The following is a 14,881-nucleotide window of genomic DNA, read 5'->3' on the forward strand; positions in this document are numbered from 1 at the left end:
CGCGCCGCCATCTGAGAGACCGTCTGAGAGCGACGCGCCGCCTCGCCCCGCGATTGGAAGAGGTCGTCAGGCATCTGCTTCACACCTGACCTCGCCGAGGCGCACGCGGCGCGTCGTGCACGGGGAAAGGGAGGGGGGGGGGGGCGACCCTCGGCCGGACGAGGAGATCCGGGACGGTCCGACGCTTCGTGCCGCCTACGGCTTCGACCTGTGCGGTTTGTCACGGCTGCAAGCGAGTTTGTAGTGATCTCGTGTCGCTCGTGTGTGAGGACACCGTATATGTGGAGTCTTGTTGTTACACTTACAGTGGTAGGAGGATGGAGTTGAGAGAGCGATCATTCGATCCCGCAAAACGACACACACGACAAAACGTGTGTGCGGGCGGGAACGCCAACGCATAACAGTTAAGACGGGCACGCTGCGGCGCGCAATCTAATGATAAAGGGCCAGCACCCATAGAACCTCGACGGCCGTCGCTGTCTGCAGCCTGTAAGCTGAGAGGCTCAGCTCAAGACAAGAAGCCGAGGTCGCCACCAACAATCTTGGCCTTCTTGACGAGGGCCCCGCGCATCTCGCGCGCCACGCCGTAGGTTTCGCAAAACTCGGTGATCGCCTGCGCGTGGTACGTGATGAGCTTGCCGCGCACTTTGTTGAGCAGCTTCTCGCCTAGCACGACCTTGCCGGCTAGTACCACCGGCGTGAAGGGGCCGTCGGGCGCCATGTTGCCCATCATGGCCGGGGCGGGAGACCGGCAGGCGGCCACGCTCGCTCGGCACCCGACAGAGAGCGCGCTGCTCGCCGCGCACAGCAGCAGGACAACCAGCGAGCGGATCATCCACAGGACACCGAGAGCAGCGAAGGCGTGGGAATCCGAAAAAAAGTAATTTGCTCGCGACGCCGGTGCCGGCGGCATGAAAACTGCACAACCGACTCGCCACCCCCAGCGCGTGAGGACTCGCATATGGTGACTCGGAAATGCTCCCTCACACAGCAGACAGGCTCGACACAGGTGCGGACTGGCGCGTGCTAGCACTATCGCGGGCAAACCACGCCCGGCTTTTTCTTCATACTTGTGTGGGTATTGATGCCACGCGCACGCGACGTCATCGACAGCACGCACAGGTGCCGACATCCACCCTCGTCGTTCGTCGACAGGACCGTACCGCGTACCTCGGCAGGAGCTCATTGCTGCAAGATAAGAAATCAACCGCAAACTCATTTAATTCTCACTCATACACTCACTCACTACTTGGTCTTCAAAAATCTCTCTCTCACACTAAAAACTCATTCAACACACACACACACACACACACACACACACACACACACACACACACACACACACAGAGAGAGAGAGAGAGAGAGAGAGAGAGAGAGAGAGAGAGAGAGAGAGAGAGAGAGAGAGAGGAGAGGGGGGGGAGAGAGAGGGAGAGAGACGAGGGACTGAGCCAGCCCACGGCGCCGGTGTTTTACCGCTAATTCCCGTTCCGCCCGTCCGTCGGCCTCGAAGCCAGGCGAGAGCAAAGGCGATGGCGGGCTGCGGCCGCCTGAGGCTCCTCGGTGTGCTGCTGCTGCTACCCCTCGCCGCTGCCTTCACATGGCCATGGCAGAGTTCGCCCGATGATCGGGTGCGTTGCACTCGCGCTTGGACCGCGATGGGCGCCTAGGGTGGGCGACGGCTAGCGCACCACACACCTCTCCTTAAAATCCCTGTGTGGTGGCGGCGTGCCGTCCTCCCATCCCTCCCTTGGGTTGTCTGTTTTCTTTCTTTCTTTTCTTTGAAAGAGAGAAAGCGGATACGGGAAGAACCCAACCCACGCTCTCACATGACAAGCGATCCCACGACAGCGATCGATTGCCACGATCCCACGACAGCGATCGATTGCCACAATAAAAGAAAGAAATGCTCGCTCCGGCGGATACAGTGGGTTGCGGGCATTAAGAAAACGTAGCATTAAGAAACCACGCCGAGCGATTTCCGCAAAAATCTAAGAAACCACGGCGAGCCGCAGGCGCGGCCCCGAGAAAAGGCCGGACACGAATGCGAATGGGGAGCCCCAGCTCAAAATTTCTCTTCGCCTGCGGCGCGCGCACTTGTCACTTTCCAAGTCTGCGGTGTGTTCTGAGTGGAGTAGATGGAGGCGCGTGTGTGCGTCTTCCCGTCATCCAGAGAGCCGACTCGGCGGCAGACTCTGGCATCGCCCTCGCGGACCGCAGCTTACCTCTTACCTAAAAATCCTTCGGGCCGGCTCTCTCTGGCTTGAGTGCCGGCCGGAGCTAAGAAACCACGGCATGGGGTGGATGAGGGCTGTGGAAAGGCTTAGAAACGGCGGCGTGCCGCCAAATATTGTTTTCTTAATGCCCGCAACCCACTGTACACAACAGCGTCCCGAGCATTGGCACCTCCAGCGCCCTGCTGTGCACGCCAGCTTTTCTGCGCCAAGTGATACGATGATCAAGCAAAGGATGTGCTCATGGTGGCACGTCCCGCTGCTTCTGGTCATCCTGCTTCTCTCCCTGGTGCCCAACATGCACCGTCCGCTGTGGCGTTCGCGTGCTCCGGCTTTGCTCGGTGGCTCGCCTGACGGTGGCTCGCCTGACGGCTTGCCTTGCACTCTTGCGCTCACTGTTGCGGTTGTCCCGCTCGGCCGCATTCGGAGAGCGGCGCTGCAGCAACTGCTGTCCGATGCTGACCCCGATCTGGTCGCCGCGCCGGACGGTGACGATCGGGTGGGCAACCTCTCGTCTGCGGTGCACGCAGCTCTTCCGCACCACGGACGGCTGCTCGTTGGCAGTGGAGCGGCCGGCGTGCCGTCTCTGTGGGCGCGCCGCTCGCTGTTCGTCGAGGCTCCCTCGGCCCGAGAGCCGGCCGCGGGCCTCGCCCGCATCGCCTCGAGTGGAGCCTGCAAGGCGCGGGCTGCCATCGGCGCTGGGAGAAGCAACGACCTCCCGCGGTTTGCGGCTGCGGCGGCGGGGCCGCTCGTCGTCGGGCTCTCCATCTCCGCCGACGAGACGCCCACCGGGTGGCGCGAGATGTGTCGCCGCTATCACCTTCAGGACAGTCTCGAGGCGCTTGGCGCTCCGGCGGAGGCAACCAGCCCAGCAGACTCCAGCTGGCCACCGCCCCACCAGTCGGCGAGTGTCGTTCTGGGGGGCGGGGCGGTCGCTCTCGGCACGACGGTGTGTCGGCGCTGGCTTGGCAAGCAGGCGGAGCCGCCGGGGGCGCACTGGCCGCTGCTCGTCGCCGTGCGGCTCGAAGGAGTTGCGGCGCCGGCGGTGATGATGCCGTCGCCAACGCCAACGCCGCAGCCCGCTTCCGCCGGCGGCGGCGGAGGCAGCGGTGGAAGTGGCGCGGTGCCTGGTGCCACGCCCACTTGCGACGGTTGCTCCCACCAGGGCCGCTGCTACGACGCCGAGCGGTTCCCGCAGTTTGACTCGGCGAGCTGTGAACAGCTTGGCGGCGGGTGGAAGGGTGCAGCGGAGCGTCGGGCGGGTGGCGGTGCAGGCCCCGGTGCGGAGGGTGTGGGGGGTGCAGAGGGTGTGGGAGGAGGAGGCAGCGCCCAGGAGCGCCCGCCGGTGCGACGCAGGCTGGCGTGGCACGGCGCGGGCAGCTACGCGCTCACCTCTCTGAGCCTCAACGCTTGGGGAGGGAACCAGCTCTCCCGCCGGAGAGGCTCGCTGCGAGATGCGTCGGGAGTCAGGGGGCGGGCTGCCGGCTCTGCTCACCCACGTGATGCGCCACCACAGGCTCGCTGGTCGCGACGCTAAAGACGTACGACGCCGACATCGTGTGCGTGCAGGAGTCGGTGGGGCTCGCGCACCTTCTGGGGGAGGCACTGCCGACGCACACGCGGATCCTCTCCGCCGCAAAGCCGCCGCCGGCGAGGAGCAAGCCCGCGGCTGCCAAGCCTCCGGCGGGCGCCGCGCCAAAGCTGCGCTTGCGCGAGACAGACTCGACGGTCCTGTTCCGCACGTCGGCTTTCGCGCTGCTGGGCGAGGGCGAGGCGCCGCTCGGGAGCGGGCGCACCCTCGCGTGGGCTCGCCTTGCGCCGCACGCCGTCGGGCCGGGTGACCCGCCCACCCTCCTCGTCGGGAGCCTGCACTCCTCCTCTCGGACCTGCAAGTATGCGCGCTGAGCGGCGCTTTCTTCTCACGGCTTCCACACCTCCGAGTAGGCACCTCCTGCACCCGGACGAGCCGGTCGAGTACGAGTCCGGGCGCAGCCCCCGGGTCGGGCAGACGCGCGCTCTGCTGCGCGTCGTGAGAGAGCTCGGCGGCGGGCGCGCAGAGCCCGTCCTGCTGATGGGCGACTTCAACGACCCGCACTTGCCCCGCTGGCACTTGCGCGCGGCCGGGTGCGCCCCGCGCCTCTGCAGCCTCCGCCACGTCGCCGCCTCCACCCCCCTCACCGCCGCCGCCATCCCCGCCGCCGCCCTCGCCGCCCCGGTCAGGTACGTCGACGCCTTCACCGCGCTCGGCGTCACGCCCGAGCCAACCTTCCCCGCTCACCCGCTCGCCACGTGGGACCTCATGTACCCGCACGTCGTGCTCGACTTCGCAATGGCGCGTCGCCGCACAACCCGCGCACCGTGCACTCCCACGCAGCTACACCGCGCTCTCACGGCGGCCCCGGTCGCGCGTCGCAGGCGCGCCGCATGCGGCCGCTCGCGGCGCAGGTGCTGCGGGCGGCGCCGGGAGGGGAGCCGCCGTCGGACCACTGGCCTCTCATCGCGGCGTGGGCACCGCTCGCGCCGGACGCGACGCCGCCGCCGCTGATGGCGAGCTACGACCCCGCCACGCTGCTGCTGCCGCCCGCTTACCGCAGCTGCGGCGGCGCGCGCTACGACGACGAGCGGCGCAGCGGCAAGCCCAGGTGGCGGGTCGCCGCCTCGAGCGCGGTGCGCGGGCACGACTACGGCTGCCCCGAGGGCCTTGACCTCGCCGCACTCTCCAATGCGAGCTCCAAGGCGCAGCGCAAGGAGGCGGCGGCGGTGTGCCGGGTCTGTGCGGCGGCCGCCGTCGCCATTTGCGAGGCGCATGGCGAGCGCTGCGCCGGCTTCGAGCTCAACGGCGCGCAGCTGGTCGCCACCCTCAAGGGCGCGCCTTGCTTGCGACAGGTCGACACCGGCAACACGGTGGTCGTCAAAGTCGGCGCCAAGAATGACGCGTGCAGCGCGCCGCAGGCGGGAAAGCCGCTTACGGCAAAGGCGGCGCCCGGGAGGTCGCGCGGCACAGGCTGGGTGGTGCCAGCGGTGGCGGAAGCGGCTTTAAACGGCAGCACAAGCAGCACACCACAATCTGATTCTTATTATTACTCTTCTTATTCTTAGCACGGTACGTCGAGTTTGCATGGATAGCCGTGATGATTGCGCGCGGACGGACGAGAGAGTCCCAGAGGGAGATATCGTAAAGCCATCCCCCCCAGAGATAACGCAGAGGTCACAGCGCACATTCGCTCGGCCTCCGGGGGCGCGCGCGATATGCGCGGCGCGCACCTATAGTGAGAGCTGTGTGCGCTGTGTGGCGCGGCTTCTGCATAGTTGTTGGTTTCACATCTGCACGCGAGACACAACGGCCGCAGCCAAGCATGCGGCCGAGTCAACTAGCAGCACCGTCTCGAGCTTGAGGAGACAAGGCCCAGCTTTAGTGGCGCCGGCGGCGAGCAGGGCGGGGTTTATGTCAGTGCAGGCAACTATGACAGTGGGTGTCGCCTCGCAGGACGTTGGGCTCTGTGTCAGCTGCGCCACTAGAGAGCACACAGAGGCTGAAGCCGCAGCGATGTTGCCCTCTTTCACGCTCGTGATCAGCGCTGAAACGGAAGGTTGTTGCTGCTCCGTGACAGCTGAGTTGAATGCCTGATTCAGCCCGGCCTGGTATATACCGCTGCGCACCGTTCCGGGTGTGGCCCAGAGCACCACATCCCTCTCCCCGGCTGGCAGAGAGGCCAAAGTTGCCTCAACGATACCGACCCAATCGACTCCTGGCGGCCTATTTGGCCCTTTCGCCGACACATATGCGTGAGCTGAGTTGCACGGCATGCAAATTACATCCAAGCAGGTTTCCGTGGACAGCAAGCGCTGAAACCCAGCAGCGATTGCGGCGCGCATTGAGTCATCATAGTCAGAGCCCTCACCGTACACACGAAAAGGAGTCGGCCAGGAGAGGATGTGCATGGGAGGGAAGTCGTCATCCTGCTGGCAGCCTAGCTGTTCTTGACACGCAGTCACCAGGAGATCAATAAACGGCGCTGTGCTGCGAGGGCCCATCCCCGCCAAGACCCCAATGCCAGTCATGATTCGGTTCGCGGAGCGCTTCAGTGATTTCGCGCGAGGACAACGCGTTTCGGCGGCGAGAAAGATTCCGTTAAGGTTCGACACTTGGGCTGGCAGTATTCTTTTGTACCCGGGTATGCAGCTCTTACGTACATTCCCGGAGGAGGACTGCTTTCGTCTAGGCTCGGCCTTTTCTTTTCCAAGGAAAGGTGTGTGAATCCCCCCATCCCCAGGGCCTCAAGGGCTCGCACCTCAACCTCTCATAGACCAGCGCACAGCGCCATACGACGTATTTTCTTTCAAGAACAAGGCTGTGAAACCCGGCGCGCCGGTATTTGATTGAACTTCTGCATTCAAGTGCGCTCAACGTCCGGACCGATGTGGTGCCTACCGTGCGTCGGTGCGAGTTTGGGCCCTCCACTGCCAATGCCAATGCCGCCGGTGCCGACGCCCATGCCGCCAATCCCTACGCCCGTGCCACCACAGCCACCGCCCTCGCCGACTCTGCCGCCGCCGCCGGCTCCGCCACTCCCAGCACCTCTGCCTCCGAACCCAGACCCCTCGCCACCGCCCTCGCCGAAGCCACTGCCGCCGGCATTCACTCCGCCTACCGACTCAGCATCTCTGCCTCCGACGCCGGACCCCTCGCCGCCACCACAGCCACCGCCCTTGCCGACTCTGCCGCCGCCGCAGGCTCCGCCACTCCCAGCACCTCTGCCTCCGAACCCAGACCCCTCGCCACCGCCCTCGCCGAAGCCACTGCCGCCGGCATTCACTCCGCCTACCGACTCAGCGCCTCTGCCTCCGACGCCGGACCCCTCGCCGCCACCACAGCCACCGCCGCCGGCTCCGCCACTCCCAGCACCTCTGCCTCCGAACCCAGACCCCTCGCCACCGCCCTCGCCGAAGCCACTGCCGCCGGCATTCACTCCGCCTACCGACTTAGCATCTCTGCCTCCGACGCCGGACCCCTCGCCGCCACCACAGCCACCGCCGCCGGCTCCGCCACTCCCAGCACCTCTGCCTCCGAACCCAGACCCCTCGCCACCGCCCTCGCCGAAGCCACTGCCGCCGGCATTCACTCCGCCTACCGACTCAGCATCTCTGCCTCCGACGCCGGACCCCTCGCCGCCACCACAGCCACCGCCGCCGGCTCCGCCACTCCCAGCACCTCTGCCTCCGAACCCAGACCCCTCGCCACCGCCCTCGCCGAAGCCACTGCCGCCGGCATTCGCTCCGCCTACCGACTCAGCGCCTCTGCCTCCGACGCCGGACCCCTCGCCGCCACCACAGCCACCGCCCTCGCCGACTCTGCCGCCGCCGCCGGCTCCGCCACTCCCGGCACCTCTGCCTCCGAACCCAGACCCCTCGCCGCCGCGTTCGCTGCTTCGATCTGACCATGTTCGTGCCTGCTCCTTCTCACTCAAGATTGGCAGCGCCAACCGTCGCCAGCGCGCTCTGGAGGCCATCGATCACGACCTGGTTGGGCTCGCCATCGTATCGTCCCTCGCCAGCGCTGGCACGATCATCACACTCCAGCAGATGGTATTGGAGGACCTAGGCGATTACCGTTTGGAGGTGACCATCCTACCGGCCGCCGGTGGGGCAACTGCCGAAGAAATCACTGCCGCTGCTGTTGACACCAGCTTCCTAGATCGCATGCGAGATATACTCGGCGTGTCGGTTGAGTTCAGTGCTCCGCCCGCCGTCGTTGTCCTGAAAGCTGAGACGGACGACAACAGTGGTGGTAATCACAGTGTGGTTTGGGCCGTTGTCGGAGTCGCCTGCGTCCTCGCGGCTCTCAGCCTGCTCACCACGTTCTTCGCATGGAAAAGGAACGCCTTTGGCACCTGGCGCCTGCGACGAGTCTCACGCCCTGTGGAGGGTACAACGCTGGGTGGCAAGACAGATTTCTCCTCCCGAATTGACGTCCCACTGCCGATAGACGTAGCCGACCTCGAGAGCGCAACCATCGCCGACATCGTAAGGCGCCTATCCGGCGTCGGCCTTGAGACGCCGGTCGGTTCGCCCGTGAGGCGCGCCAAACGCGCCCCGAGACCCGATGGTGATGGCTCAGTAACGTTGAGCCCGCGAGCTTTGCCGTGGAGCTCCCCGCTCCGGCAGCGGCAGAGTCGACTTTCGCCTAGGGTGGCAGAGCAAGCAATCCGCATCACCGACAGTCCGGAATCTGGCGCGCACTGCGGATGAGCGATGCACGTGTGACTGACGCCACGGCACATGTGATGCTCGTGGCGGCGAGCATGGGACTCCCCCACTCCCCGAACGGAGAGGCGGGAGGGGTACACCACTATGATTGGGCGGCTCCGGAACGCTGCTCTGCCGCTCTGGCTGTGTGAGCTGTGAGCCGGAGAGCAGTGTGCATGCTGCCATATGAGGTGTGTGGTCAACTCTCTGTTGGGGTGGGGCGTCGGAGAACGGCGACCAGCTCAAGAGGCGCGGCACTGCGCTCGCGGCTCTGGCGGCGGCGCGGGAGACCGCCATCGCCACCGGCACAGCGTCAGCCTGTGGCACAGGCCGGACAGCGCCAGCGGGGGTGGACCGGGGCGCGGGGGGCGGAGGTTTAGAGGAAAGTTTTCCTACTTAATCCTACTCTAAGGAGGGGGGAGCTGGGGAGCGTTGGAGGGCTTTGGTGTCCTAGAGGGCCGTTTTGTGTTCGGTGTACACGTTGAGGGTGAAAACATATGGATATGCTCGTAACCAGATGCACTATAATGAAGTCTAAAATGTCCCTCATGCTCATCCGTCATCGCACACACAAGGATCAAGGTGAGTAATGTGTGCAGCACATCGGAGCCGGACGCGCTCTCAACAACTGCACCGCACTGGAGACAGGCAGGGGAGGGAGACAACACGAAGCTCTGCGACGGCCACCGGGCCACTCCCGGACTCGGACTGCATAAAACGCGCGCCTCAAGGCTCTGCCTTGGGCGTCTCGAGGCGCGCCACCGCCCGCTCCACCAACGCCATAAGCGGCGCCCTCTCGGCACCGCTCAGCGTCTCGACTCGCTTGCCGTGCCGAAAGACGCAAAAGGTGGGCATCGTGGTGATGCGCAGCTCGGTGGCGCACTCCTCCATCTCGTCGACGTCCAGCCGCGCGAAGAGCAAGTGCGAGTGCCGCGCGCACAGCGCGGCAAAGACGGGCGCCACCGCGCGGCAGGGGGCGCACCTACAGCGAGGGAATCCTGGTGTGAGGGCGGCGACTCCCGCGGAGAGGGCGTTGGCTTTGGTGAGGGCGCACACCATGCCGCGTCAAACTTGACCACGGCCGGCGTCTCCATCGACGCCTGCAGCATCATCCGCCAGTCCTCCTCGTTGCGCAGAGCCACGACTTGGTGGTGAGCCGCCGACGGCGCGGCGGCGGGGGCGGCGAGGGCGGCGGCGGCGGCGGGAGCGGCGGCGGCACTGGCAGCGGTCGCGGCTAATGTGGCCTCGGCCGCGGCGGTTCGCAGCACCACCATCTTGCCCTCCACCTCCACGTCCTCCAGCCGGCGCAGCTTGCGCCGAAATACTCTCCGACACTCCTCCTCCCGCCCTGGCAGCTGTGCCGCCTCGGCCGTGCCCGCCGCCGCGTGCGCCGCGAGCACGGCGCCACGCAGCCGCTTGAGACGCATCGCGCCGCCCGCACTGCCGAGCGCCTCTCGGATGGCTCGCCTCCAGCCAAACGCCGCTGCGGAAGCGGTGGAGGCGGCGGCGGCGGCGGTGGCGGCGGCGGCGGTGGCGGTGGCGGCAGCGGTGCCATCGCTGGCGGTGGCGAGGCGTCGACACAGCTCGGCACGGATCGGCTCCGGAGGGAAGACGGCAACTCCCTCACCAACCGAGCTGCCAGACGTGCCGTCCCGCAGCGCCCGCGTGCAGGTGTCAGCCACGGCCCACTCGCAGGGAGCGGCGCCGTGCCAAAGGTCCTTGATCTCTGGGAAAACGCTGGCGTCGAGTAACTCGCACCAGCTCGGGCTTGGGCTGGACATGCTTCGCCCGCGCGTCTGAGCCTGGTCTGAGCGCACAAACGAAGACAAGGCAGGCGGAGCAATTTCTTCTTCTCCGACCTGCACCGATCCACCCATACCGCGTTGGTGTCCAGTCCGAGCCTGGCTGTTCATCACCTTACTACCTACCTACCGATTGCAGAGCCCAGAGAGCGAGCGCGCTTCCGCAGCGATAACTGATTCATCTCATCATCGAGGCGGTGAGCGCAACGGATTCTTCTTTTGGCGTCCCCCTCGCGGTGCTGTTTCCGGGGAACAAGCGGAGCATCGAGTGCTTCCTCACCCACCTCAGCCGCACCTGACGCCGTGACGGCGAAGCCCAACTCACATCGGTTCGCGCGTGCGCCCGGTGGTATCTTTTTACCCTCTGCGCTGCTCCATCTTACGTCATCTTGCGTGTATTCTATTGTGTTGAGAAACGTGGGCACTCGCGCCCACCGTGAAGAAGAAGAGAGAGAAAATCTCTCCCACCGTGCAGTCTCCCCTCCATACACCATAGTCTCGAGCCTCGGGCTCGGCGAGACTAAGATCTAAGTTTGTTGCGTAGCCAGGGCCGCCAGGCTCGAGTGTTTCTCTTTGGAACTTTGGAGGTTTGGTCTTTGCTGCGTTAGAAGTGCCAGTGCGCGCCAGTCCCGTGCCCAGCGTTGTGCGAGGTCGAGCTTTGTATGCACTTGGAGCATTTGGAGTGCAGTCAGTAGCCTCCTGAGGGAGGGTGTAGAGGATGTAGAGTGTAGAGCGCTGTAGAGCTGTAGAGATGTAGAGCGCTGGAGAGCGCTGTAGAGCTGTAGAGCTCTACATCCGCCGCGGGACGAGGCGCCTGCGTTGTAGAGCGATGTAGAGGCGCTCTACAACGTGAAATCTCTACAACAAACTCTACATCATAAGCGGCGAACGAGGCACGGTCGCTCTCCGACATGAGGCGCGTTGCACTTGCCAGTGCGGCCCTGGCCTTCTGTCTACCCGCCCAATGGGTGGCAGGTGCCTCTGCTGCTATGGCATGCCTCACGGCTGCGACTGGCCGGCGCCTCGGCGCGTCAGCTCGGCTCGGCGTAGCGATCGTGGCCAGCGCAACTCGCCTGGACTCAACGCTCAGCCAGGAGCTCCCGCACGCGCTGGCGCGAGTCATGGCGCATACAACGCGTCTGAATGCTCGCCTCGCCTCGCGCAAATGCGACCGTCCTCGCAGCCGACAGTCCACCGCCTGCTAAAGAAGCACAGCGACGAATGCGGCACCGGCGACACATGGCAGGCTGGTCATGACGCAGTTATAGGGTGTTGTGTGCCGTCAGAGGGACTCTCTGTGTGTCAGGGATAGTCAGGGCTGTCCATCAGAGCTTCACTAAGCTCGGAGACACCCCATTAGCGCGGCTCGACCTCTTTGAGTCACTGCCTTCCCGGCGGTTTGGCTGTAGAGCCTCTACAACAAACTCTACAACAAAATCGCGCTCTACATCGCTCTACAACGCAGGCGCCTCGTCACGCGGCGGATGTAGAGCTCTACAGCTCTACAGCGCTCCAGAGCGCTCTACATCTCTACAGCTCTACAGCGCTCTACACTCTACATCCTCTACACCCTCCCTCAGGTAGCCTCACATGCATATGCTACCAGGTCACAGTATGGGGCATATGCCCACCAGGTCACAGATCAGTATCGAGTATGCGTCTAGAAATTCACGGAAAATTCTCTTTGCGAGAGCGCTCTCTCTTGCGGTGAACCTTCTTTTCTAGACGGCTAGGATTGAGAGCAGCCTCGCTCTCAATCCTAGAAGTCGAAGGATTGTGAGCAGCACTCCTCGCAATCGTAGCATCTCTGTGCGATTGTGAGGCCTACGCTCGCAATCCTACATCTTCTAGGAATCGTAGGATTGCGAGCAGGTCCCCTCGCAATCGGTGGGATCACTGTTTGGATTGTGAGGAGACCATCCCAGCGCGCTCACAAGCGCTCGCGGCTGGAGCGATTGGGAGCGCCCCCTGTGCGCCTGCCAGCAATCCTTGGATCTTTGGTACGATTGTGAGCGCAGTCGCTCATAGTCCTACATACAAGATGTAGACTTTTTTTTCCCTTCGCGGCAACGCGATGGCGGCAAGCTCTTTGCGCGCCCACCCTCGTCACGCAGAAGACCAACGGGCGTCGGACCGCGGTGAGACCGCGCCGCCCTCCGCGCCCGCCCGCGCCCGCAGCGTGAACACATACGCGCGTCCCTCGCCGCACGGAAACATACGCGCCAGCCGCGCACACAGCCTCACATGCAGCGCAGACCGCATGCCCGCGCCCTGGGCCGCCGACGACCCGGTCGGGCGGGCTGAGCGGCCGCCGCACACCGCCAGGCAGGCGCACAACCACCCGCAGCGCGCCGCAGCCCGCCGCGCAGCCCTGCCAGCCAAGCCTGCGCCTCCCAGCTGCACAAACAGGCGCACAACAGAATACAGCACACAGCACACACCAGTGGCGCGCGCGCAGCACACGCAGACGCGCGCGCGACCGCAACACGCACACGTACACAGCACGCGCGCGTCGCACGCCAGCGCAGCGCCACACACAGAGCACACTTCCCACCAGCAGCAGCAGCCCGCCACAATCCACATCTCACACACGCGCGCACACACTCCCCCCTACCGGCGCACGCATTGGGCGTCGCCGAGAGCTCCCAAAGCTGACTTGTGTGGCTGCTTGCGCTGCCTGCTCATGAGCAGGCAGCACAAGCAGCCACACAACCCAAAAGCTCACTTGTATGGCTGCTTGTGCTGCCTGCTTGGCAGCACAAGCAGCCACACAACATCCCGCTTCATCTCGCCTCCTAGTCTCGCCTCATCTCGCCTCATCTCGCCTCACCTCGCTTCATCTCGCCTCACCTCGCTTCATCTCGCCTCACCTCGCCTCATCTCGCCTCACCTCGCCTCATCTCGCCTCACCTCGCCTCATCTCGCCTCACACCTCGCCTCACCTCGCCTCACCTCGCCTCATCTCGCCTCACCTCGCCTCATCTCGCCTCATCTCGCCTCATCTCTCGCCTCATCTCGCCTCACCTCGCCTCATCTCGCCTCATCTCGCCCCATTTTTTCTTTTTCTAGGCCACTCCCGACTCTCGCTCCATCCCGCTTCATCTCGCCTAATCTCCCCTAATCTCGCCTCATCTCGCCTCATCTCGCCTCATCTCGCCTCACCTCGCCTCATCTCGCCTTTCACCTCGCCTCATCTCGCCCCCCACCTCGCCTCACCTCGCCTCATCTCGCCTCATCTCGCCCCATTTTTTTCTTTTCTAGACCACTCCGAACCCGACCCGCCCAAGACCGACCCGAGACCCGAGTTCGACCCGAGTTCGACCCGAGATCGACCCGAGATCGACCCGAGATCGACCCGAGATCGACCCGAGATCGACCCGAGATCGGCACGAGCGATTAACCCAACAATGCCCCAAAGCCCCCTCTCTGGGGGACCCCCCCTCACCCCGAGTGTCCGTGTCCTTCGCGAGTCACCGATGGGGAGCGGGGGGGGGTGCGAGATGCACAGGGGAGGCAGGGGAGGGGGGGGTCCACTCTGAAGACTGCCGACCGCGGAGGGGTTTTGTCCCACAGGGTTTTACCCTCCGCGTGAGGATCGGCGCGGCGAGGGGGTAGGTTCGAATTCGCCGCGCAACATTTCACCCCCACAGGACCCCGCCCACCCCCCCTCATGGTCCCACCTAGTACCCCAATGAGCCTTCGCACCCCCTCCTTGCGCAGTGTCCCCCACTATGTGTCGCCGTTATCGGGGCATGCTATCCTGTGTAGTCAGGGCAAGTGGGGGCGAGGCGCACTCCCATCTCTCCTGTGTACGGATGGTGACTGTCCCTAGTCTCGGAGGGGGGCTTGAAGCTAAGAATATTTTATTCCTACATACAAGATGTAGGATTGGGAGCGCTACTGCTCGCAATCGGAGGCATGTTGCTAGGATTGTGAGCTAAGCTGCTCGCAACCCTAGACTTTCCTCGGATTGCGAGCGCGCTGGTAGTAGTCGTACGTAGGCGTCAGTCACCAGTCACCTTGGTTGGGAGCGGAGCTGCTCTTAGTCCTAGAAGATGTAGGATTGCGAGCGCCGAGCGTAGAGGCGCTCACAATCGCACAGAGATGCTACGATTGCGAGGAGTGCTGCTCACAAACCTTCGACTTCTAGGATTGAGAGCGAGGCTGCTCTCAATCCTAGCCGTCTAGAGAAAAGAAGGTCACCCTCGCTTGCGTTCGCCAGAGCCGGCGCGTCCGCGTGCGTTGCAACCACAGCCCGACTAGCAAATGCTGCTGCTGCTCGCCCTAACGTCTTCTGTCACTCGCCGTGCCATCATTGCAGCGCCAGTCAGCGCCGCTGCGGCAGGGCAAGTCAGCGGCAGCGCTTCGGCAACGCAGCAGTCCTCTGCCGCACCACCGCCGGCGGCGCTTCTCCGCTCGGTCTCCGAGGCGGCCCGTGCGGGAACTCTCGGCCCGATGGCCATGTGGCCCGACCCTGTGCTCCGGCATGTTGCGGCGCCAGTGGACGACTTTGGGCCCGTGGAGCAGTTTTCGCAGATGCTGGTTGACGGCATGGAGTCCACCGCGATTGCCGCCACCCAGTACCACGTGAATGCTCAGATC

At 64.5% G+C, this 14,881-nt stretch overlaps 4 protein-coding genes across 4 annotated transcripts; 1 reads left to right on the forward strand and 3 right to left on the reverse strand.

Annotated features, from left to right (window-relative positions):
* Positions 1-508: 508 nt before the first annotated feature.
* On the reverse strand, positions 509-721 carry EMIHUDRAFT_77420 (hypothetical protein; the record flags this gene model as incomplete). Its single annotated transcript, XM_005758075.1, has 1 exon — positions 509-721. One exon carries the CDS (start codon positions 719-721, stop codon positions 509-511), a length of 213 nt encoding a protein of 70 aa, XP_005758132.1.
* A 1,671-nt stretch (positions 722-2,392) lies between these two features.
* On the forward strand, positions 2,393-5,330 carry EMIHUDRAFT_460181 (hypothetical protein; the record flags this gene model as incomplete). Its single annotated transcript, XM_005758076.1, has 5 exons — positions 2,393-3,511; positions 3,748-4,033; positions 4,176-4,355; positions 4,452-4,542; positions 4,647-5,330. The coding sequence occupies exons 1-5, from the start codon at positions 2,452-2,454 to the stop codon at positions 5,328-5,330; spliced, it is 2,301 nt and encodes a 766-aa protein (XP_005758133.1). The 5' UTR covers positions 2,393-2,451.
* Positions 5,331-5,549: 219 nt separating this feature from the next.
* Positions 5,550-6,107, reverse strand: EMIHUDRAFT_250179 (hypothetical protein; the record flags this gene model as incomplete). Its single annotated transcript, XM_005758077.1, has 1 exon — positions 5,550-6,107. One exon carries the CDS (start codon positions 6,105-6,107, stop codon positions 5,550-5,552), a length of 558 nt encoding a protein of 185 aa, XP_005758134.1.
* Positions 6,108-9,203: 3,096 nt separating this feature from the next.
* On the reverse strand, positions 9,204-9,751 carry TRX (Thioredoixin; the record flags this gene model as incomplete). Its single annotated transcript, XM_005758078.1, has 2 exons — positions 9,204-9,459; positions 9,534-9,751. 2 exons carry the CDS (start codon positions 9,749-9,751, stop codon positions 9,204-9,206), a joined length of 474 nt encoding a protein of 157 aa, XP_005758135.1.
* Between the last annotated feature and the right edge of the window lie 5,130 nt (positions 9,752-14,881).

This window comes from Emiliania huxleyi, assembly GCF_000372725.1.
Source record: "Emiliania huxleyi CCMP1516 unplaced genomic scaffold EMIHUscaffold_884, whole genome shotgun sequence".
NCBI lineage: Eukaryota > Haptophyta > Isochrysidales > Noelaerhabdaceae > Emiliania > Emiliania huxleyi.